This window comes from Ricinus communis, chromosome 2 (assembly GCF_019578655.1).
Source record: "Ricinus communis isolate WT05 ecotype wild-type chromosome 2, ASM1957865v1, whole genome shotgun sequence".
Taxonomy (NCBI): Eukaryota; Viridiplantae; Streptophyta; class Magnoliopsida; order Malpighiales; family Euphorbiaceae; genus Ricinus; species Ricinus communis.
In genome coordinates this window covers 1,807,288-1,830,799 of record NC_063257.1, presented here as the reverse complement: position 1 = coordinate 1,830,799, position 23,512 = coordinate 1,807,288, and the positions used below count along the sequence as shown (strand labels likewise).

The following is a 23,512-nucleotide window of genomic DNA, read 5'->3' as shown; positions in this document are numbered from 1 at the left end:
ACTTGTATTCTTACATTATTAGTGTGAACAGTTGAAATTTCCTCGCCAAATGTAATTAATTTCTTGTCTGTTGCGCAACATCAACTTAGTTAGTTCCAAATTATTGGATGCTCGTAGAGTGAAAATTTACATGAGGAAAATGTTTCCTTGAGCTAATTAAAATCATGTTTTTTTGTCCATTAAATATGACAAATATATTTCAACTTCCCATCTACCTTTGTTGTGTCTTCTAGCTACACACCTCAAAAACAAAATAACAATTGCATTATCAGTAAAACACAACACTTGTTCCCTTCCATTCTTTAAAAGAAATGAAGCACGGAGGAAAAGAATCCTGTCCGTCACCCAATTATGTATATCTTTGTTTCCAATTTGTGCAATTTTATGTATGCCTGCCTAGAATGAGTGTGTAACTTTTAATCTACACCACCAAAAAAAGTAAAGTATGATATTTTGGTCTGGGTGATATAAATTTTATATTTCGAATGCAAATTTTATTCTGAGTTAGAGTCCAAATAGCAATGAAAAGAAAAAGAAGAAAAGAAATCATCTTATTGGCACTTGTCTTTATATATATTAAAAACCTTGGAAGTGTACATTTACCTAAAAGAGAAAGAGAGAAGAAATATACTGACTGTGTATATCTTGAAAACAATATTCTAAGTTGTAATCTTTTTAGAACGGCGAAAAGAATTCCGACAAGTCCTTTTTATGAAGTGGGCAGCAGTCTGAGTTCAACTTTGGTGACTAGTCTTTTTTTCTTAAAAGAGGAGCTGTTTTTTTAGGGTTATGGTTATTTCACAGGTACCTATGTTGCTCTGCCTTCAGTTTTCAGCATTTCCACACAAAACTTAATTTAACAATTAGTTATATCCTTCTCGTGTCCTTCTGTTTCTGTTTGTTGCTAGAATAGGCTTGCATGATATATATATATAATAATATAGTTTTATGCATTAAAGTACTGAAGAATATAAAATAAAGTTGTCAACAAAATCTATTGTTCACTGCTGCCAAAGTTGACTAGGGCGCCTCTCCCTATTTTAAAATGAAATGCTCTCTTTTATTTTAAGCAATTCTTCTTTATGAAATGGAAAAAAAAAATAAGAAAAAAGTTCTACAAAGAGATCACAAAGTTCTTTGAAAGATTGGATTCTTAATTTCTTATATAAAGTACTCATTAATGATACAATCAGACCCATTATTTTATGATTCCATTTGTATATCAATTGTGTTCCTTTAGTTTGAAAAGAACAAGTTAATGCATCCTGAGCTATCACTAATTAAGATCGGTTTATCTTTTGCTTGCCTTTGTTTATATAATTGAGTGTATATATATACTTCTTTTTGGCGACTGGGAATATATATATATATATATATGACATTAGCCCAAGTCTTTGATTGTGTGATAATGATTTCGTTACAACTAGATACATAACAATAAATATCAAAATTAATAATATATGTATACACACACAATGAGTGCATGGTTAAGGTGGTTTATAAAGGCATAATTTATATATATATATATATATATATATATATAGCAAATAAGTTTTCTGACAAGTGGGTGGTGGTGCTGGCAATTTTTATGTCCAGCATGACTATGATCAATTAACCATTTCAATCAAGTCTCTATATATGGATAGACACCAAAATGTGATGAATGAAATTATTTTTTCATCAGTTGCATGCTCATGCCATGTGTGAATGGGTACATTTTAGGTACACGAGATGACCCACACCAAGTGGATAGAATTGAAACATCTTCCGCCAGCCAACCACATGAATATTTGCAAAATTTAACAGGTAAGTACGAAACAAGAACTTCTGGTATGATTTAAATATTGATGGTAATGAAACCCCAATTGGGTGACAAAAGCATGAGCTTATATTTATATTAATCTGTACTAGCTACCATCTTGACGAAAACCATGAAACTATAGTTGCCCATTTTTGAATTTTGTGTTTCTCTTCTATTTTTTATGTCACTAATTAAGCTTCTTTTCACGTCGACTTGACAGTAAAAGATCAAGAACCTTCAGAAAAGGCAAAATAAATAAAATATTAAGCAAGGGTTCTGAATAATTCACCATCCAATAATATCATAGAGTGCTATATGTCTATGTCTTTTTTTTTTCTCAAAAAAAAAAAAAAAATCATGAGAGGCTCAATAAGTTAGAGTACTATACAACAACAATAGCTATTCTCTATAAATGGGATACCTTATATAGTGGAAAGAAAATTTAAAATCTATACTTTTTATCATTTAAATTAGATTAAAAGTACGTGCATTATACTTTTTAATATATAATTTTTTTTTCTAAAAAAACAGTAATATATAAAATGAGAAAGATGAGTGGTGGTTTATTAGGATTTTTTGATATATATATATATATATAGATTTAATATAGAGCGTGTCGGATAAGATTCTTATGGGTATTAAAATACTCTCTTAAGAGTTTTAAAACAGCTGCATATTTAAAATTCAAATTTAAAAACTTGATTAAGCAAAAAATGATCCTTACCAACTTATTTATTAGAGTTTTTAATTATACTCTATGAGTGTTTCTTTTTCATTCTCCCCATTAAACTAATGAAAACAGGGGGAAATTTTCTTTTGGTCGGTCTTTTTCTCTTTACACCTAATATCCAAAGCAGCTGGATTCCTTCTTCCCCAAAAATTTCACTATGTTGGTATCTTTCTTGTGAAAATCTTTTGGTGCATCTCTTTCCATTATCATAACATCATCTTGTCTTTCTTTTGAGTTGAATCCCATCTTTTACTACAAAAAAAAAAAGTTGTATATATATATATATATCTCTACTTCTCAAAGTATAAAGCAATAGGAAGTAGGAAGTAGGGACCTACACAACTGTCACTTTGTAGACAAAAGAACTTGTAAAGGCAAAACATAGCCCACTTTCTTGCTAGTGTATAAGGAAGAATCCGTCTCTTTTTCTACTTGACATCAATTAATTATTCCTCAGGTTAGATTCTTCTCCTTTCTTCCAGTTTATAAGGTAGGCTATAATCTTGTGCTATAATACAAAAACCCTAGTCACTTAAACCAATCCAAATAATAGACTTTAGAAAAAGGAGATATAGAATATGATAACTAATGAAGGTGGCTTTCCTTTTATTTACAGCTCAATCCCATTTGTTAATATTATCATTTTCATTTGTTGCTTTCACCTTTGTATATACAAATAATACAAGTAATGTTAACCGATACATAGCATATGCATCCATATGGATGCTACGGTGCTTTTCATGTACATATTCACTTTGCACGTTTATCGTTTTTCCCTTTGGATAAAAAGAGGGAAAGAAAAAAAAAAAGAAGAAGAAGAAGAAGAAGAAAGAAAGCTAAATCTGTAGACACGCACACAGACACCATATCCAAAAGACAAAACTACACATAGCATCACTCTAAATTAATAATTCTCATATGGAAAGGGATGACATATGTGAGATTGTGAATTTTGAAAGAAAATAATAGCGCAGCTCTAACTAAGCTAATAATAACAGAGCCAGCCTAAGTTTGTCTCATAATTCATCCAAAGATCAAAAGCTGTATCCACACATGGCCTTATCAAGCAACCCCATCACAGTGGTTTGCACTGTGGGCCATCTAATCCACCATCGAGCCATGGACACCAAAGTCGTAATCTATGCGTGTTGCAATACTCCTATTTACTCATTTGCAGCTGGAACTTGGAAATAGAAGGGCGTAGTGTAGTAATTTTGTAGATGATTTTGAAGTTTGCTTTCTTCATTTTCCTTTCAAATTTTATATATCATATTTATAGCTTCGATTCAATCCCAAGAGACAATATATAGCTAAAAGATTCTTTTTATGAAATATAGATATTTTATAATGAGGATTAGTAAATATATTTTTAATTAAATATTAAAAATTATATATAAAACTATATATCTTTTTATAATTATTAATTATGTTGATGGAATAATAGATTACAATTCACTAGATAGAACGTTCCATTTAATAGTACTAAACTACATTAATTATATAAAGGTATTTTGACGAGTTGAATTATTTCCATAACAAATTTAATTTCTATATATTTTAGCTATTCTATTAAAGGAGAATTAAATACTCATATCACCATTTTCTGCCACGATCCTAAGCCCTAAGCTAGTTCAGCCTTTGGAAAGAGGACTTACCACTCTTCAAATTGAGAAATCACATTTATATTAATTAAAAAACCTATCACGATCTAAAAGGTAATTGGCAAAAAAACCCAAAAATAAAATTGTAATGAAAAAAACAAGAAAAGCGAGAGGAAGAAAAGGCGATAAAAAGATAAATTTCAGATATATAAAATTTCATTAAATGTTTTAGGTAATTTTCTTGTATGATGAAGCAATATTTTGCCTAAAAACAATAGAAAGTGACATTTTGATTACACATTCAACAATAATGATGATGGACCAACTCATCTATTACATCGTGGCCAGTTCTTGAATATTGTTTCTTTTTCAATTTTTCAATTTATGATTTTATTTTTAATAAAAGGAAAAATTCTCCAAAGGGTGAGATAGTTTTAAGCCATGATAGGTCCAAGTCTTTTTTATTCTTAATCAATATTGACTATGGTATAATAATATCTCTCTTCAATTAAGAGGATTTGTGCTAAATTCAAACTTTCTAACGGATGGCGCCAATGATGGCCTACTCCTAAGTTATTGTGTGTCTTTTCAGTTCATTTTCTTATAATTTCATCCTTTATAAAGAAAAGATATTTCATAAAAGTGGTATTAAATCTTATAAATTCAAGTTGTTTTGACATAGTTAATATGAAATATCATCATATATAATGAATAATGGATCTAAATCAAAGTGCACATACAAATTAGTTAATATTGTGAAGTCATAAACTGAAAATGGACAATACTTCAAGAGCGGGTCATATGATTTAGTCTATAAATTGATTCATCATCAATTATATTGAATTAGTAACACAAAGAATATTATCAAAAAATATTGAATATGTTCATCCACTAACTCTCTGACGATCAAGACATATCTCAAGATACAAAATTATGATATAAATTAAGAATTACTTAGCTTTAAAGATAATAAGCTATGCTTTACATAGCCAGAAGAGATGAATAAGTCGTATAGCTTTAGGATAATTGTTCTTCAAATAGAAGCAGAGTAGTATTGATAGGTGTATTCCTCAATTCAAATTTGGTTAGGACCAATAAATATGCTCTATTGTTTTCTTTAAAGAAAAAATATCATATTCTATTTGGATCAAGACCATCAAATAATACATGCATGGATTAAAATTATATAAATGACTGGTATTATTAACTCAAAACAATCATCATTTTGGTTGGCAATACTCAAGGATGTAAATTTCCTTGCAGGAGAGAAAGAAAGAAAAGAAAAGGAAGCATAGTTGAAATATACGTGAAATCAGTGGTGGCTGGAAGGTGGTATGTTCTTCCATGCAAATGGTAGGCCAGAGGAATAAAATCTAACACAAAATATTGGTCCATTATTAAGAAGATGATGATAGATGGTATTGTTGCTACCTACACCATAATGGACAATAAGGGGTCCTACTATACATATACAATCTTCTGCCCTAATTAACGAAAGTCGACCCTCGTTATGTTGTAGTAGGTTTTGGTTGTGTTGTTCTTCTTTCCACATAACTTTGGCAGGCCGATTTATACACATCAACGTCCATTCCTCCTATTATTAGCAACAACTTTTCTTAAATGGACAATAATTGATGTCCACACCTATCCACATAAATACATCCAATTCCACAAAACTATTAATCAATTGAAAAATTTACCCATTCAAATGACATATCTGCATGCATTTGCATATCCAAAATATGCTTCTCCTTTTTTTCTTTCTTTACAGATTAAATTTAATATTAAACCAGCTCAATGAAGAAATCTTCTTTAATGAAATATTTGCTGCTTCTAAATAGCAATTTGATGCCGTCAGAATCTAAGTTTATCGCAACTGAGATACAATGGATGGGTTACAGCCTTAATTAAATTTCATGGGGACCAGCTCAGCTGGCTGTGATCATATGCTAATTACGCACACTCGAGTCCAAAATTACACAATAATTATTGATATGAAAGGCTGTATGGCTTTATTTAGACATCAAATGAATGTGTTTATAATTATAGCTAACCAATTTGAAATTAACCCTCATGTCTCTGTCTTTTTAGAATTCAATCAACCTGCCTCCACATGATACACCCCATTTTCCATAAAATTTATTTCCCATCCTACCGGGATTTAATCTGTCACATAGACGAAAGCTCACCACTGGATATTTTTGAAGAATCTCTAATTATACGACACTGTATTGCTTGAGAAAAATAAAATGTTTTCTTTCTTTCTCTTTTAAGAGAAATCTGAAAGAAAAATACAAAGTGACAGCGGGAACTACAGGATAAGAAAAAAAATGTGATAAAATGCAAATTCTTAAACGGTTTTTTGTTTTTAGTTGAATTATGAGGAATTCAAACCCTTTTTAAAAATATTTTTCACATTTAAATAACTTAATTGTAAGTATATATGGTTTTATATCATAATTCAATTATATCTAATGATGTAAAAGCTAAGACCGGTTTCAATGTAAAACATTAATTTTCATTCTTTTGAAATTCTTTTATCAATTTATTTCAATTAGAATTCCATGCTTAAATTCATTTAGATTTTGAAGTAAAGAAAATATACCTATATTGTACAATCTTTTGACTTTCGAATCAAAGGATGTATTAATTATAGAAACATTTTAGATTTAATGGGTAAAAAGAAAACAAGAGTTAATAACTGAACTAAACATGAAGAAGAATAAAGAACCTCAATCGAGTGATATTAAGCATAGGTTTTTTCATTGCGCCAAGATTTGAGATCGCCATAGTTAGTCTATAAAAGCATATGTTATAGGTTGGCTAAGTGTTATGATTAATGTGTTTAAATATTAATATGAAGAAGACAATTACATTGCCCTTGCATTTACGAAATTCCCCCCAACTCCATAAAAGTACAACAATTACATTGCCAGGAACAACGTGCACTTGCCAATACTTAAGCCAATAAAGAAGTATACTCCTCGTATTTAGTTTAGTTTTTAATTTCTTTTTCCTATTTGGGTTTCTATTACTAATGATTAAAACTATTGAAAGATTGTATTATACATAGCCAACATTTAGTTTTTCTAAGAGTTACATTGCAAAATATATGTGTGAGCCATTTTTTAAATAAAATTACTTCATTAGGGTGGTGAGTAGAGCTTATTACACTCTAATTTGGCAAAAACAAAAAGAATATAACTAAAAAAAAAAAATTCTTTTTAGAAAAATGAAAAAGCAACAGAGTGAAGACTTGTGATGCGCCACGAATAATAGCCATGAACTGGCGACAATTAAGTTAATTAAGGGCTTTCGGACTAGCTACTTGGCCCTAGGTTAAGCCTGTGCTAACTTGGCCCATGTTGCAGGAGGATTGCATCAATGTAAAGATATCTTTAGTATTAAGAAAAAAAGAAAAAAAGAAAAGAGGTACTTTTTCGATTAGATTAAGTTGTCACGCACCATTCTTGCGTCTTTGAAATCTTTGTGGCATTTAATTGTTGCACACAATTGTAAAGAGATTGGTAAGTATCTATAATTAAAGGGGAATTCAAATGAAGCAGGAATTAGTATTATTGAAAGCCAGGTGAGGTAGGTTACTTTAAGCAACCCTTATTGAAATAGCATGAGGAGAGGCAACAACTGTAACTGTAACTATTGCTTGGACTATTGCTAGACTGCCTTTAAATGTATACCAATTTCAACAAGATACAGCCACTTATTCCTGCCATAGAATAGAACCCAACAATCACAGGAGAAGAAAAGTAAAGGTTTCCTCTCTCAACCAACAAGATACAGCCACTTATTCCTGCCATAGAATAGAACCCAACAATCACAGGAGAAGAAAAGTAAAGGTTTCCTCTCTCAACCACCAAAGGGTGCTGTATGTTCTTTTTATTAGGTGACAACCTTTGTCTTTTCTGTATCTAAAAATCTTCATGTTCAAGTGGGGATGATAATGTCACCTCAAATTAAATTTGGGCCTGCTGGATTGGCTTTAAATACACACCAATTGCATCCAGAAACATAAGCTATCATCTTTGACCGTAGTTGTGACCCTTTAGCATCATCTTCATACACAATATGGATGGAGTCAATACATCTATAAGACCCATAAGCTATCATCAATTTCCTAACTGCTAAGTGCACTCCATCGTTCCATGCAGAGCCACCCGGACCACCCCACGGCCCCACAACAATGTATTTATGGTTGCCAGCCGCAGGGAGTCCCTTCTCTAAGAGCCCTGTAGTAATATCAATACGAATCTGAACCAAATTTTATTTACCATTCTTATTGCACAAGAGATGTGAAGATCGATGTTGCAACGATAACATTTGTAGCTGATAAACTTTCCAAATCTGCTACAAGCAATGCATTGATATTCATAGTTAAACCAGAATGGCATGATAACAAAATTAAGCGGGTGCTCATGCTTCCTATATCTCCAAATTGTCGGTAGAAGCCTTCATGTGATATGAGTTTGAAGCAGACAGTTATTACAGTTTGAGGAATAGTCCCCACAGAATTTGCACTGGTTCTTCAGAAAAAAGTTATACTCAGATGGGTTTGGTTTTAGGTAGAACGGACCATTTTTCAAGATGATATCGAAGTTAGTATAAAATTCAGCACATTGTCGATGAGGAATGAACTCATCGCAATCATGGCATTGATAGGTTGGACCTGAAATGACTTCTTCACAATAATTGCAGTGAAGTTTATTAGAACCTATCTTAGGTTCTTCAGTAAAAAAGAACTCGTGTGCATGCACATCTGTGAATATTCTTTGAGAAATGATTTTATCAACCTCCAATTTGCTTTTTGATTGGTGAGTATCTTCACGATCAACCTTCTTATAATATTTTACCGCATTCATTATCGCGGGGACAAATTCTTCCACGATAAATGGCTTTGTGGAGTCAATATTAAGAACCCGAGCATACCCAACCTGGTAATCATGAATCTGAGCACTGCATTCAACAATGACTAAACGAACCGCGGTAGAACTTGCTAGCCCTAACAATTGGTCTATGTGGGTGTTTTGAGAGAGTGAAGTGTTGATGATAATTTGAAGTTTCAGTTGGAGCTGGGTTTTGGCAATTTGAGTAACAATTCTGAAAGACAACTCATCAAAGGAAATGGTAGATGAAGAAGCTGAAGTAGAATTGTGTTTAAGGTTTGGATGATATCATCTTCGTCAAGCTGAAGTAGAATTGTGTTTAAGGTTTCTCAGTCCCCCTCTTTTCTTCTTTTTAATATTTTATTGGCTTATTTTATATATATAATAACATAATTAATAAAACATATGCTGGGTTGCTCATTAATTTAAAGTTTTGGTAGTGGCCGGTCTGCCACGTGACACAAAAATCTTCTACTTGTGAAGAGAAGAACATAGTTTTTCATGATCGCAGCAAAGTATATTCCTGCTGTTGCCTTCCCTCCAAGAAACGAATAGCTAGCTGCTTCCCCTCAAATATTGTCTTATAAAATTCCCCCATATGCTTCAAGCTACCCAGTTGTAGTTGTCACTGCAACAAAATTAATTCCACGACTGTTGCTAAAAGCTTAAAAACGAAAGTATATAAAGTTATTTAATGATAATACAACTTAGATTCACAGTTTTAACAGCCTGAAGATATCATGATGTTAAGGGCTTGTTATTTCAGCACTACTGCATGTGGCATGCATCTAAACTCCATGCCTTCCATGGAAACTTCTATCGTTAAAGTGAAGAATGCATATGCTAAGATTTTCACGCATCATAGAAATACAGTAAACTTTTTTGCTAGGTTATGTTTTTAAATTATTTGGAGGACCTTTCACTGCTTATCATCAATACCAACTATCCTTTGTTGTTTGTTACCGCTCATGATATCTGATTCCATTTCCTTTACATATATCTTTGTATCTCACCTTCAAATGTTCGATTCAATTTTATATTTTTTTCTATACATTTGTTTGGGATTCCATATTTAACTCTCACTTCATCTGATACCAAATTATTTATCAAACTCAAAGTCTACATTTCAAAGGAATGCACAATTTAATTTATTATGTGGAAAAGGAAAATCAAGCTTTGTATTCAAGCAATGTTCATAAACTATTTTCCTATCTTCCATGCTAAGAATCTAATAGATTATGTGATTCAAGCTATGTAAACTTTTAATAATAAAAGCAAAAAAAGGGTAATATCAAACACATGACATTTAAACAAAACAAAAGAATTCTAAGGGCTCGTAAGAAGAATTTTCATCTTTCTTCTTTTTGGTTGTTTGTGTGTAATAATTAAGAGAACTATAAGTTTGCTAGACTGGCATTAAATATATGTAGCAATTCCACCAGCAACAAAATCAAGATAACCCTCAGCATCTCTGCCATTGAATCCAACAAATTTTACGGCCTCTTATGGGAAGAAAAGTAATTTCCTTGTCCAACACCAAATGGTCAGTAAGTTCTTTTGTTGCTCTGGAAAGTGAATGAACGAACACCTTCCCTCGCCTATATTTATAACCAATTGCCTAATCTATGGAGTGTATCCCATCGCCCTCCGGATCACCCCATGGCCCCAAAGTAATTGTAGATTTCTTTTCGTCATCCTCAAAGATATTTCCCTACTTTATGTCCGTGTTATGCATTGCAGCAACACCATATTCTTATTTTTGGAACCCCATATCCAAGAAATGTTAAATTTGACTGCAATTTTCTCTACATATGATTCTACCATTTGCAGCAATCAATAAACTGTTACCTTCTGATTGGCTAATGTAGCTACATATCATGTTTGGGAGACTTTGTTTCCAACGGCTGTAAGCAAATCATGAATCTTGATGTTTCAATGGTGGGGTCTCTTGGTCTAAGATGTCATACTCTATTAAAGATTTATCAAAATTCTCCCCATTGATTAGCTCATTTGGTAGGAAAAGAAAAAAGAATTCATTTCTATAAGTCAGACCAGAAAGGAGATTCATATATGTAGAAGATTATAATAGTGTTATTGAAGGACACAAAAGATGAGATAGGCCAGGATTAAGCAGCCAGCAGCTCCGGGTGAAGTGCTACATATCCATTATTTCATTAAACATGAGCCAAGATTTTTAATTATTCATGAAACTGAAGAAAGTGTATGTGGAAGCATTGAGGATGGATCAACTGAATATTTTGAAAAGAGATGATCTTGAGGTTCTGTTATTTCCAAGCCAGTGCTGCATGTGGACACCAATGGCATCCAAGTAAGCTCCACACCTTCCATGGAAACCAACTACCTTTCCCTCTGTGGTAGTTGAAGTGAAAAACGTACCAATTTCTTCACCAAATGGACCATACTGTCCTCTACTGGTGTAAAATGTGAGTGACTTCACAACTGTTGGCCTCTCATCTCTACTAGCTGGACCATAGTATCCTGATATACGTGTCAGTACCTCATGTGGGTACTCCAATTTCACCTGCAGGATGTTTTATAAGTAACTAGAAAAATAAAACAAAAGATCATAAGCAAGCTTAAAAATTGATTACAATTATCATACTCAAAATTGCTTACCCTGTTTGTAGCAGTTCCTCCGCTGCCTCCATGTCTTACGGACCAAACAGATTGTCCATTTCGATCATACTCGATCTGGATTGAGCAAATAGCTTCAGCTCTAGTAACAAATATCTGCTTGATCCCAGAAAATACGCCATCATCCCATGGCCTTCCTCCATCGCCACCCCAAGGACCCGGACCGCATGGAGCTGGCTCCTTCACCACCGAACAAGCAACCTAACAAAAAAATTTTAACCACTTAACAATGTAACTAGATAGTATTGCAATCTATTGCGTGTTATTCATGGTATGTGCCTAAAAGAATGAGATCTTATGTATCACCTCATCGGTCGGTCCTCGTCTGGCTAATACTAGCTTATTGGACCACGGAGAATTATCAATCTCGGTAACATCTGCTTCTGCTTGGATGATTGCATCAGTAAGATAGTGCCTAGCAGGCTTCACTTTTCCTTCCATCAAGTTAACACCAATAGCGTCTAGGAACAAACCCTCCTTTCCATGGAAACCAACAATCTTTCCTCCGTTCGGTTTGGTTGAGAAAGAGGGGCCTTGTTCATCTCCAAATGGCCCATGCTTCCCCTTGTTGGTGTAGAATGTAAGTGACTTGATAATATTAGGTCCCATGAACATTAAGGGACCATAGGTCCCTGATATATGTGTGAGTATTTCATACGGATAATCAAACGTTATCTGCAGAAAGTGCACGAAGGAGATGAAAATTTTGGGTCAAAACATCCTCGTTTGCCAGTAGGAACTAAGTATATAAACTCGTACATAAATTGTATTCACCTTCTCAGTTTTAAATCCTCCAGTTCCTCCATGTTTGCTTCCCCAGACAGCTTGCCCATTGCGATCATATTGAACTCGTATGGATACAATTCCAATACTGCGTGACAGATAAATTTGCCTGATTCCTGTGTTGGTCCCATCATCAAAAGTATAACCACCAGTACCACCCCAGGGTCCATGAGTTATCACGCTTTCAGGTTTTGAAGGCAGGCTCTCATTTCTGAGCGTCTGAATTAAGGCTCTTATTCAGAAATTAGATATTAAAAAAGATTATAATTATCCATAATTATCGAGATATCTTACCTTGTCATTGGCTTCATCATCGCTGGATTCGGAAGATATTTGTTTCAGCAGTGGTTTGGTCTTTAGAAGGCTTCCATTTTCCTCCTTCTGCCTCACAGCAACAACTATATCATAACTATTGCCTGCAGTCCCTTGTATCACAGAGTAGCCAATGTTTTCAGTCCCATTATTGACAAAACTCTTTGCTTGGACCAGAGCCTTGGAACTCTTCTGTTGCGGGACAGGCTTCAAATATATACCAATTGCATCAACAAAATAGCCGCCCTTGCCATGAAACCCAACGATCCTGCCTCCCGTCATAGGGAAAGAAAAATATGTTCCTTGTTCAACACCAAATGGTCCATACGTTCTTTTATTGCTTTGGAAAGTAAGAGAACGAACAAATACCGGCCCCCATTGATTTAAGCTACCATAGTGACCACTTACTGAAGCAAGATACTCATCTGGGTAATCAAGCTTCACCTGTGAATAAAAAATTTTAATAGGAAAACTTTGCTTCAGAAAATTTAGTTAGTCCTTTGGTCCTATAGTATCAAACTTAATAATGATAAACAATTTCTTTCATCCAGAGTGTGTATAACTGACCTTGTCTGATCGGTTACCTCCATTTCCACCATGCTTCTCTGACCATATTGAGGTCCCTTTCTTATCATATTCGATCTGGATGGAGTCGATACCAGAACCATGAACTATTACCAATTGCCTAACAGTGGAGTATACTCCGTCGTCCCATCTACAGCCATTCTGACCGCCCCAAGGTCCCACAGCAATGGGTTTCTTCTCGCCATCCCCAAAGGCTAAGCTCTGCGGTAACATATCAACAGATTAGTCAAGTAGCATAACATGTTAAGAAAAGCAAGCATCTAAGTATAAGAATAGCTACCATTTCGATGCAGATCAAAGACCTTAGAAGTAGAAAACTGAAAGACCACAGGAAACGGTTCTAGTGTTTCACGGAGCATCAGGGAAGATAAGACTGGAATTTATGAAATCGGAAAAGGATAATTTGGTGATTGATTTGAAACTATGTATAAAATAGCCGTTTTACTTTGTAGAAGAAGCGAATTCCCTATTCCACTAAGGAGTCGATAATTAAAGACATGAGAATCAGATGCAAGATAGAAAAAGCACCCTCATCATTCTGAAGTAGAAAAGTATAATGCATTTTCGGCCCGTCATTTTTGGGTACCAATCATATATACGATCTAAATCCGAACAGCTCAGCCATTTATTCCTTCTCGAAATATTGATAATTATCTGGGAAACAGCATAATGTAAATGGCACAGCCACCATCATGATGTAGCCAAAATCAAAGATGCCCTGGAAAGGACATGGCAGATTTTCTTTCAATTATTCGCTAGGCCACTTACGAAAAGGTTCTCCTTTTCAGAAGATCGTTTAATCGTAGGGGATGGGCAGAATGAATCCTAGTGGAGATAATGGAACCTTACCCTGCAGAAATTTACTTCCTTTTGCACCTTAGTAGGCACCCAACGTATACATAACATATGCCAAGGATTTGTATCACAGTACCACTAATGCTGTCGGTTAACATAATTTCCAATTATTAAATCGTGCTTATAACAGTGTAATACCAGTTTTAAAGTTTCACAGTACTGCATGTTTCCAATCATCAAGCAATGATTTACACATTTACCCAGCTCAGGGGATTGCATGGCTTGGAACATCTCAAATGTAACCATAGCCAGGGGTTGAATCTGATTCATATATATATATATATATACATAAATTTTCAGGAAATTAATTGTAGTTCGTAATGATTTCTTTTTCTTGACGAAAAGGTATAATGATTTATTAAAGAGAAAAAGATGCAAGATGGACAATATAGATTCCATAATTACATCAGACCAAATAACCTCTACAAATTTATCATGAATAAATAAAGAGAGCTTGTAATTAACTTCCATACAGAGAGGGATTTAGCAGAACAACTTTGCCCATGTTTCTGACGGGTTGCCATATAATGCGCTCAAAGATTATAATGCTCACTGAGAAAGGTATTGCCTCTTGTCCATGATTCTAAAGACGCATATTTCCTTTTGTGGTGATGTCCCTGACGATAGCAGACAATTCCTTGATCATGGTAAGGTCAAAAGTTATCTGTTCAGAATTATCTTCCAGTATAAATTAAAGGGGAGGTGACAACTTTTGATAAGCATCTCTTTTCAAGTGGAATATCTTTTAACAGCAGGTATACATTGACAGAGATCTCTGCATAGAAAAGAAGCTCATGAAGATCTATGCTCTCCTGCAATAACTTTTTAAAATGGGATGCTTATGGATTGGTTCAATTATTAGCTTGTTGCAGAGTAGAATAATAAAGCTCTTCCAACAATTCCGATGGTTCGTCAATGAACCAAAATTTGGTCCACAAGAAATTCTGCACTTCCCACAACCTGCAATTTAGAATAGGAAAAGGTTAGCCAATGGAGCACAAGTACTCCCAAACCAGTGATAAATTCTTGGCAAGTGAAAGAGGGATGAGTTGGAAATGAGCTAAGCAGCCAAGAATTACTACCGAAGAAAAAATTAAGACGGCTAATTTTGAAAGCATTTGTACCCAATTCAACATTATTCATAATGAAGATCCATTTGTTTCTGTACAAACTATAAACAGAATATAAATATCCTCCAAGCAATGTAAAAATGTAACCGATTATTCATCTTTTTGATGAATCCATTCAGATGTCATCTACAGAATCATGCTTCTTGAGCAAAACTGAGAAAAATTACATTGATTACAACCTCGAATCTTCAGAACTATACCTGTCATCATAGACGAGCATGAAAGAAGAATATCTTTTTGACAGCAACTGTCAATTGTATATGTTCGCATAATGTCCAACATACCTGCTTCCGGTTTCCAGTTTCTCAAGTGCCATTTGAAGTTTCACACACGTAGGTTTAGCATAAAATGCAAGAAAGCCAGACAACCGAAAGATACACGATGTGTAAATCTTCTACATCTCGGCACGGTAGCAAGATCTATGTCACCTTGAATAATATCCAGAACCCTCAAATAAGTCAGCCACTATGCCGTCGCTGGAACTGGTCTTGCAATCAATTGATCTTCTTAACTCATAATTGATCACTTTACCAATAATCACCACAGGAACAATGCCCAGACTTAAAATGGTGCAAGCAATTTGAGTCGCTCAAATATATTTCACATCCATATTTCATAGAGATATATTTAGCCATCCTATGGCAATCTGCACACATTCTCAGATTTTTCACAATTCTTATACTTTGAGGTGCAGATGGTGCACAAACAAACGCAAAAGACAATGCTAGTTTTTCACTGTGTGTACCAATGATTTCTTCCTTCTCTTCTTCCTCGATGCAATACCCATGCTGCAGATCACATGCCTTCACTTCTTTTATTATACTTTGAACCCATGAAAATAGAAGGTCTGAGTTAGATTTAGACTGATCACCAGCAAGAAAAGAATGCACGTTGTTTTTTACTTCAATCCAGCTTTCTCCAATAAGTTTTAGTACTTTGTTATTTTTCTTAAGACATTTCACTTTTAAAGCAACTTTTGGTTTTCCATATAAAACGTATGCTTGTGAAACTAACTGGCGAATCACAGGATTCCCTGGTTCCAAGTTGAGTAAATTTTCCCCTGCATGGATTGCCAAACCAAAATTACCATGAATTAAGCTGGCATTCAGTAAGGCAGACCAAACATAGAAGTCAGGCGTCATTGGCATATCCTCAATAAATTCCATTGCCTCTTTGAGTTTAGCAGAACGACCATATAAATGTACCATAGCTGAAAAATGCTCTAAAGATGGCGTAATTTGATAATCTTCCATCATGCTATAGAAAGCTTTCTCCCCCTCACCCACCAATCCGGCAAGACTATATGCAAGGATAATGCTAACAAAAGTACTCCTGTTTGGCTTAATGCCCAGCTTTTTCATCTGATCAACCAGACCAAGTGCAGCATCTGAACAACCAAATAAAACATAACCAGCAATCAGTGAGTTCCAAGTGATGAAATCTTTGAATAATGCTCGATCGAATATGGTTCTTGAATATCCTATGTTCCCTGACTTGGCATAGGTGTCAATCAGTGAATTTGTAATAGGGAGTAAAGAATCCAGATTTCTGCGAATTACACAACCGTGGATTTCTTTTACCATTTTAAGAGCAATTAAATTCGCACAAGCAGGTAAGACGCTCAGAATAGTAACGGAATTGATATTAATACTAAAAGACTGCATTTGTCGAAATATGCTCAATGCCTTGTCTTTCTGTCCAATTTGCAAATAACCTGAAATAAGAGAGTTCCATGATGCAGTATCGCGCTTGATTTTCCCATCCTCTTCCATCCTTCGGAACAGATCCATGGCTTGATCCTCATCTCCATTGTGTATATAACCCCATATCATATTATTCCAAGTGATAGCATTAGGTTGCGTTTCTGATTTTTGCATTTTCATAAAAAGCATGTGCGCTTTACCACAATATCCAACTTGGCAATATCCCCCAATCATCGAGTTCCAAGTATAAACATCTTTCTCTGGCATCATATCAAAGACCTTCCAAGCATTTTCCAGCTTCCCACACTTTGAGTACATGTCAATGAGTGAATTACCAACAAGCACATCTTCAACAAAACCCAACTTAACCGCAAGCGCATGAATTTCCAAGCCTTCATTTAAAACTTTCAAAGATGCACATGCTGAAACCGCACTACTAATAGTAACTCCATTTGGTTCAACCCTTGCCAAAATCATATCATTGAACAAATGCAACGCCTTACTTGCCTTATCATTTTGAGCTAACCCTGAAATCATAGACGTCCATGTGACAACATCAGGACTTGTGCCAAGAACTTCCATCTTCTTCATCAATTCCATTGCAATGTCAAAATATCCCAACTGATTATAACCAGCAATCAGTATATTCCAAGATACTAAACCTGGCTCAATCCCTTCTTCACGCATAGCATCAAATAACCTCTGAGCTTCCTCAATCTGTCCATGTTGGCAATACCCAGATATCAAAGCATTCCAAGCAGCCGTTTCTGATTTATCCATCATCTCAAAACATTTACTAGCCAGACTTAACTTCCCACACTTTGCATAAACAGCCAAAATTGAATTATTAACAAAAGGGTAACCATCCACTCCACATTTGATAGCCAAAGAATGTACCATTTCCCCACTTTTAATATCCCGAGAATTTCCACAAGCCTGCAATATCTTAGGCAACAAAAAGGCATCCGGTAAACAGTTCTCTTCCATCATCATATAAAACAATTCCACAACTTCCTTCCATCTATGCTCTCTAGAAAACGCACCGATCATTGCAGACCAAGTGTACAAGTTTTTCTCACGCATTTCACCAAACAATTTACGTGCATCACTTAAAGATCCACATTTCGCGTACATGCTAACTAGCTTAGTCTCAAGGAACGGGTTTTTTTCCTGGACCAAGTGAAAATGAGCATGGACCTTGCGGCCCAGAGTAACAGAATTACAGTCGATGCAGGATTGCAGTAAACTGATGAAAGTTTTAGGTGATACCTTGGAGCCATGTTGAGCAATCAATTCAAGAGCGGATACGGCCTCATTTAAACGACCCTTTTTGCAGAGGTAATTCAAATGCGAGTCTGTAATTTTTTTGGTGAAGGGAACAGATGATTTGGTGGGTTTTGTTGAGAATGCAGATAGAGTATCTTGTTCGTTTGGGATTGAAATAGGGGACTTTTTGATTATGGGCATAATCAAGTTCTCCATTGTTTACACTAGTGATGCTTTACTGTGTTTTGGTTGGATGACGAAGAGATAGCATCGTCCATTTCTCTAAATAAGTTTTGGCCACGTCGCCAATTACGAATTCTACAATCATTAGCTAGCTGAGAACCGTCAGATAAATGGCCATACTGACGTGTCTTGCACCAGAACACATGACGTGGTGATGATGACGGCTCCATAATGCCTTGCGCGGGAAGATGACGTGTCATTACGTACAGGAAGCACGATGTCCTGTCGCTGCCCAGATGGCATTCTTAAGGGTTTGGCTTTCTCCAAGTGGCAAAATTTATGTTTGACCCATGCCAGATGGTATTTACAAAAGTTTGACCAAGTCCAAGTGGCATTTGAGGTGGAAAATTCATATTTTAATTTAGGCTACTAGTATATCATTATCATTGGTGGATAAGACTAACTATACAGTGATTTGTAAGTTTAAGAAAAAATATATAATGATTAGTTATTACTCTTTTCAATCTCTTTTTTAAATTAATTATTTATTATAACTATATATAAATATAATATTAATTTTTTATTGTATCTTTATTATAGAGATGTAATAAATTTTATAATATTTATAAAAGAATAATTTAATCTAATTTAACTAGATTTTTTATAATTATATCTATTAAATACTTTCTTAATTTAAATAAACTATTAAAAAATAATAGTTAGCAAGAAATGAAATGAATATTTATTAAGTGTTGTATTTATATTGATCTATTTAATTATGTTATAAATTATTCATAATTAAAACTTTAAAAACTTATTAAAAATACAATAGTTAATTAAAAAATAATATATCATTATATAATTAACTTGATTTATAAATAATAAAATAAATTATATAAAAATTTATCCACCATAAAATCTAGGTGTCAAGTGAGAGTTTTTTTTTAATTTCTTTTTATATATATGTCTAGATTTAATTTAAAACGTGTCGAACAAGAATTTTATGGATGAATAAAATATTTTTTTTAAAAATGCATACCTAAAATTTGAACTCAAGACCTTAATTAAACTAAAAAATACTATTATCATTTGATTTATATACTTTACTAAAAAATCAAGATAAAATTATAACTTTTGAATAGCATCGGTTATTCATACACTAGTAATAAAGGTTAGTTACATATACAAACTAAATAAATATGAACCCCAAGAAAGTCATATTAGCTTAATTGAACAGCTTATTCAAAATAGTTTTAACAGAACCTACATAGCTTGGATCACCCGACCATTGCTGCATATGAACTCCGATTGCATTCAAGTAACAGCCACTCCTTCCATGGAACCCGACAATCTTTCCTTCAGTATTTGAAGAAGTGAAAAACGTCCCTACTTCTTCTCCAAATGGTCCATATTTTCCTTTATTGGTATAGAATGTGAGTGATTTTATGACACTGTTGCTATCTTCTCCGGTGAAAGAGCCATAATAACCACATATGCTAGTAAGGGTTTCATGCGGATACTCAAGTTTGATCTGCTTTCCAGCAAAATTAAGCAAAAGCCATGATCCAGAGTTATAAATTAGTAACAGAAAAGTTGCAATTGATACTCTTGATTAATTGATCATTTGCATTAATTAATTACCAAGTGAGAGCTTCCTTCACTGCCACCTCCATGCCTAACTGACCAAGCAGATTGGCCATTTCGATCATACTCTATTTGGATACAATAAATGGCTTCTCCCTTCGCCAAGAAAATCTTTTTAATCCCAGAGAATACCCCGTCATCCCAGGGCTTACCTCCATTCCCACCCCATGGTCCCGATGCCCATGAAGATACTAGTTCTTTCACCATTAAAGGGATTTTACCCTAATCAATACGAAACCAAATAAAAAAATAAAAACAGATAATTAAAGATATATGTTAATTAGCATTATTTGCAATAGAAAGTCACCTTTCAGAATATTACATGTATATTGTTGTTAATTAAGCCTTAGAAGGTACCTCATGTACTTTGAGATCGTTACTAGTGTTCAAGGGTATTGGCTTTTCTGCGACGTGGACACCAATACTATCTATGAACCATCCTTTTCTTCCATGGAACCCAACAACAATTCCATTGTTTGGTCCGGAGGAGAAAGAAATCCCTTGTTCATCACCAAATGGCCCGTACTTCCTCTTATTGGTGTGAAATGTCAAGGATTTGACAACTGTAGGTCCTCTTAAGATGGTTGAGCCATAATATCCAGTTACATGCGTCAAGATTTCAGACGGATAATCAAAAGCTATCTGTCCAAGGATATAGAAGAAGAGAACTTAGTGCAGCATCATTTATTAAGAAAGGTTGCTTATTCTGGGCAGGGATGTTAAGGGTCATCACCTTGTCTAATCTGATTCCTCCACTTCCACCATTCTTGTTTCCCCATATTGCTTGGCCACTCAGATCATAACAAACTCTTAGGGAAAGAACACCTCCATATCGTGTTATATGAATTTCCCGTACGCCTGTATAAACTCCGTCATCAAATATCATTCCACCATTACCGCCCCAAGGGCCATACGATACTGCCTGTCTCTTGTTCACAGGTTTCGCAACGGCCACCTGGAAGTCGACATATACAATTTTTTCAGTCGATTGTTCAGCATAAATTCATTTTATCAAGCTAGAATCTCAAAGTATACTAACCTGGTAATTTTTTTCGACATCAGAGTCACTATAATCTCTCCTTTTATCGTTATTTCTAGTTGTTGCATAATTCTGTTGAACAGGTAAATCATTGGATGTAATTCGTTGCAGGAAAGGCTTTAAGTAAACTCCAATAGAATCAAGATACCAACTGCTCCGGCCATGGAAACCGACTACTTGGCCTCCAGTCAATGGAAATGAGAACTGGGTTCCTTGTTGAATTCCAAAAGGTCCATACTTTCTTCTGTTGGTTTGAAACATGAGTGATCGAACAAGTACTGGACCATAGTACTCCACCACACTACCATAATGGCCGCTTACAGATACAAGATATTCATCTGGATAATCAAACTTCACCTGTAAATGAAAGATGGGATCGATTCTGACAATTTTAATAAAATTGAATTTATATATTGATTATCATTTTTTAAGCTCATATATTTGGCAAGCTTACTGAACAAGCGAAATATAGCGGAAAATCGGATCAATGAGTTCTCTCCATGGATATAAACTAGTTGTCAAACCCTAAGGATTAAAAAAGACACACAGACAAATAGGCTGGTATATAATGGACTGACCTTATTAATTTTGATGCAACCAGTTCCACCGTGCTTCTCAGACCAGACGGAGGTCCCCTTCTTGTCATACTCAAACTGGATAGAATCAACTGCAGCTCCATGGCAGATTATTACTTGTCTTACACTGTTACTAATTCCATCATCCCAGCGTACTCCATTCTGGCCTCCCCATGGTCCAACTGAAATATAATTGTTCTCGTATCCTCCATAACTCTGCATCACAAACATGCAAGCAAATAGTATAACTAGTCTACAAAGTTTAAACTACCCAGAGTGCTAGATTAACTCAAAATAAAGAGTCTTTAGTGTTACCATTTGGTTGCAGGATTAAGGAGAGACACTGCAGTTTGAGAGATCAGATGAAGGTATATGCATGCATGGGAAGGTAGGAGAATTTTATATAGAGAGGGAAGAGAGAGTTATCATGTCAATTCATGGAGCGAAATAGTATCAGTATAATTCCAGACTCGACCAGAGAGGAGAGAATCTAAATCATGAAGAATAATATTGTAAAAAAAAAAAAAAATTGTTAACAGAGAACGCCTTCCACGGCACAGCAGCATCCAATCCATCCACCGCCATTTTCAGTATTGTTTGATGACACGGAGTCTTATCTTATATTCTCAAATTGCACAATTTGCAATCCTGACCATTAAATAATCAAATGGTATCACCCTTTTCTGATATTCTATATATCACAAACTGGCACTTTCAGATCCTTTATGCTCCCTTTCCAGAGAGATGCTTTAATTTTGAACATTTTGTTTCTTTTCCATTCTAAATTGTGTTGGAGTATCTTCTTTGTGTTTAGCGCACATTTAAAATTAAAAAAAGAAAAACGATTTTACCCTATGATTTTCCATGCAAATCCATCATCTTTATCCTCCTTTTTTATGAGCTTCCTCGGCCATTCCTAGTGATATTTTCTGCATTAGCTGGCTTAAGTAAATTTATTTTGTTTTATGTTATCATAGATTTATAAAACATTAAATTCCATCTGTTTAAAATTTATAACTAATAATTACCGGCAACCGCTTGAGTCCATCCAAGATTTAGTAAGTTGATGAAAAAAACAAAATCTTTCATGGTTGCAAGAATAATTACTAGCTTATGAATAACTACAATTTTTATATAGTTTTCGTAATAATTATTTAATTTTTTATTCTCAAAAACAACTATAATTTATAAAAAGATGATAAATCAACGAAAAATAATAAAAAATTTCCTAAGCACGGAAATAATTATTATCTTATAAAAAATAACAATTCTTTTTAGAATTTTTTATAAATTAAAATAATTTTTATAATTTTATATTTACAGAAAAACATATGATATTACAAAAATATAGATATTTTTGCATAAATCAATAATTTACAAAAAAAAATTAAAAATTTAATAAAAATATTAAAAAATTTCTTAATCTCAAAAAGTTATCTCATAGAAAATGATATTCTTTTTACTTTTGCTTATAAATTTTATAAGTGTCTGAATTTTTTATGAGGTTAATAAAATTATCGCATTTTTAATATTTAAATAATATTTAATGATTTGACAATTTTGAAATAAAAAAAAAAAACAATAGAATTCTTCAAAACAAATCTTTGGACATGATTTTAAAGCATCACAACTTTTCGCTTTTTAAGAATTAGATATTTTAATTCCTGATATTTACAAAGTACAACAATATATAGCCCTATTAGTATGCTGTTAAAAATTCCTCGATGAATGTTGATTACTTTTTAAGCA

The 23,512-nt window shown here is 34.0% G+C and overlaps 3 protein-coding genes across 5 annotated transcripts; all 3 read right to left on the bottom strand.

The window, feature by feature from the left end:
* Positions 1-11,102: 11,102 nt before the first annotated feature.
* Positions 11,103-13,855, bottom strand: LOC8275789 (jacalin-related lectin 3). Of its 2 annotated transcripts, XM_015717996.3 has the most exons (7): positions 13,649-13,855; positions 13,351-13,569; positions 12,766-13,227; positions 12,463-12,690; positions 11,995-12,363; positions 11,671-11,889; positions 11,103-11,575 (listed from the first exon to the last, which is right to left on the bottom strand). In XM_015717996.3, the coding sequence occupies exons 1-7, from the start codon at positions 13,649-13,651 to the stop codon at positions 11,279-11,281; spliced, it is 1,797 nt and encodes a 598-aa protein (XP_015573482.2). In that variant the 5' UTR covers positions 13,652-13,855; the 3' UTR covers positions 11,103-11,278. The 2 variants fall into 2 exon arrangements, with proteins under 2 accessions (XP_015573482.2, XP_015573475.2); XM_015717989.3 differs by lacking the exon at positions 13,649-13,855 and having other exon boundaries at positions 13,351-13,581.
* Positions 13,856-14,557: 702 nt separating this feature from the next.
* Positions 14,558-18,919, bottom strand: LOC107261112 (pentatricopeptide repeat-containing protein At1g19720). 2 transcript variants are annotated; one of them, XM_015717977.3, is made up of 2 exons: positions 15,554-18,919; positions 14,558-15,183 (listed from the first exon to the last, which is right to left on the bottom strand). In XM_015717977.3, the coding sequence occupies exon 1, from the start codon at positions 18,536-18,538 to the stop codon at positions 15,881-15,883; it is 2,658 nt and encodes an 885-aa protein (XP_015573463.1). In that variant the 5' UTR covers positions 18,539-18,919; the 3' UTR covers positions 14,558-15,183; positions 15,554-15,880. The 2 variants fall into 2 exon arrangements, with proteins under 2 accessions (XP_015573463.1, XP_015573466.1); XM_015717980.3 differs by having other exon boundaries at positions 15,638-18,919.
* Positions 18,920-19,607: 688 nt separating this feature from the next.
* LOC8275791 (jacalin-related lectin 3) lies at positions 19,608-22,491 on the bottom strand. The gene is made up of 7 exons (XM_002510408.4): positions 22,079-22,491; positions 21,767-21,979; positions 21,189-21,545; positions 20,883-21,104; positions 20,507-20,791; positions 20,147-20,371; positions 19,608-20,036 (listed from the first exon to the last, which is right to left on the bottom strand). The coding sequence occupies exons 1-7, from the start codon at positions 22,079-22,081 to the stop codon at positions 19,731-19,733; spliced, it is 1,611 nt and encodes a 536-aa protein (XP_002510454.2). The 5' UTR covers positions 22,082-22,491; the 3' UTR covers positions 19,608-19,730.
* Between the last annotated feature and the right edge of the window lie 1,021 nt (positions 22,492-23,512).

Coding starts and splice junctions, on each gene's coding strand:
- LOC8275789 (XM_015717989.3), bottom strand. CDS start 13,581: ATGTTACCGCAGAGCTTAGCCTTTGGGGATGGCGAGAAGAAACCCATT. Junction 12,364..12,462: donor GAGGATTTAAAACTGAGAAG/GTGAATACAATT, acceptor CACTTTCTGCAG/ATAACGTTTGATTATCCGTA. Junction 11,576..11,670: donor GAGGAACTGCTACAAACAGG/GTAAGCAATTTT, acceptor AACATCCTGCAG/GTGAAATTGGAGTACCCACA.
- LOC8275791 (XM_002510408.4), bottom strand. Junction 21,546..21,766: donor GTTGCATCAAAATTAATAAG/GTCAGTCCATTA, acceptor TTTCATTTACAG/GTGAAGTTTGATTATCCAGA. Junction 20,037..20,146: donor GTGAAGGAAGCTCTCACTTG/GTAATTAATTAA, acceptor GCTGGAAAGCAG/ATCAAACTTGAGTATCCGCA.
- LOC107261112 (XM_015717977.3), bottom strand. CDS start 18,538: ATGGAGAACTTGATTATGCCCATAATCAAAAAGTCCCCTATTTCAATC.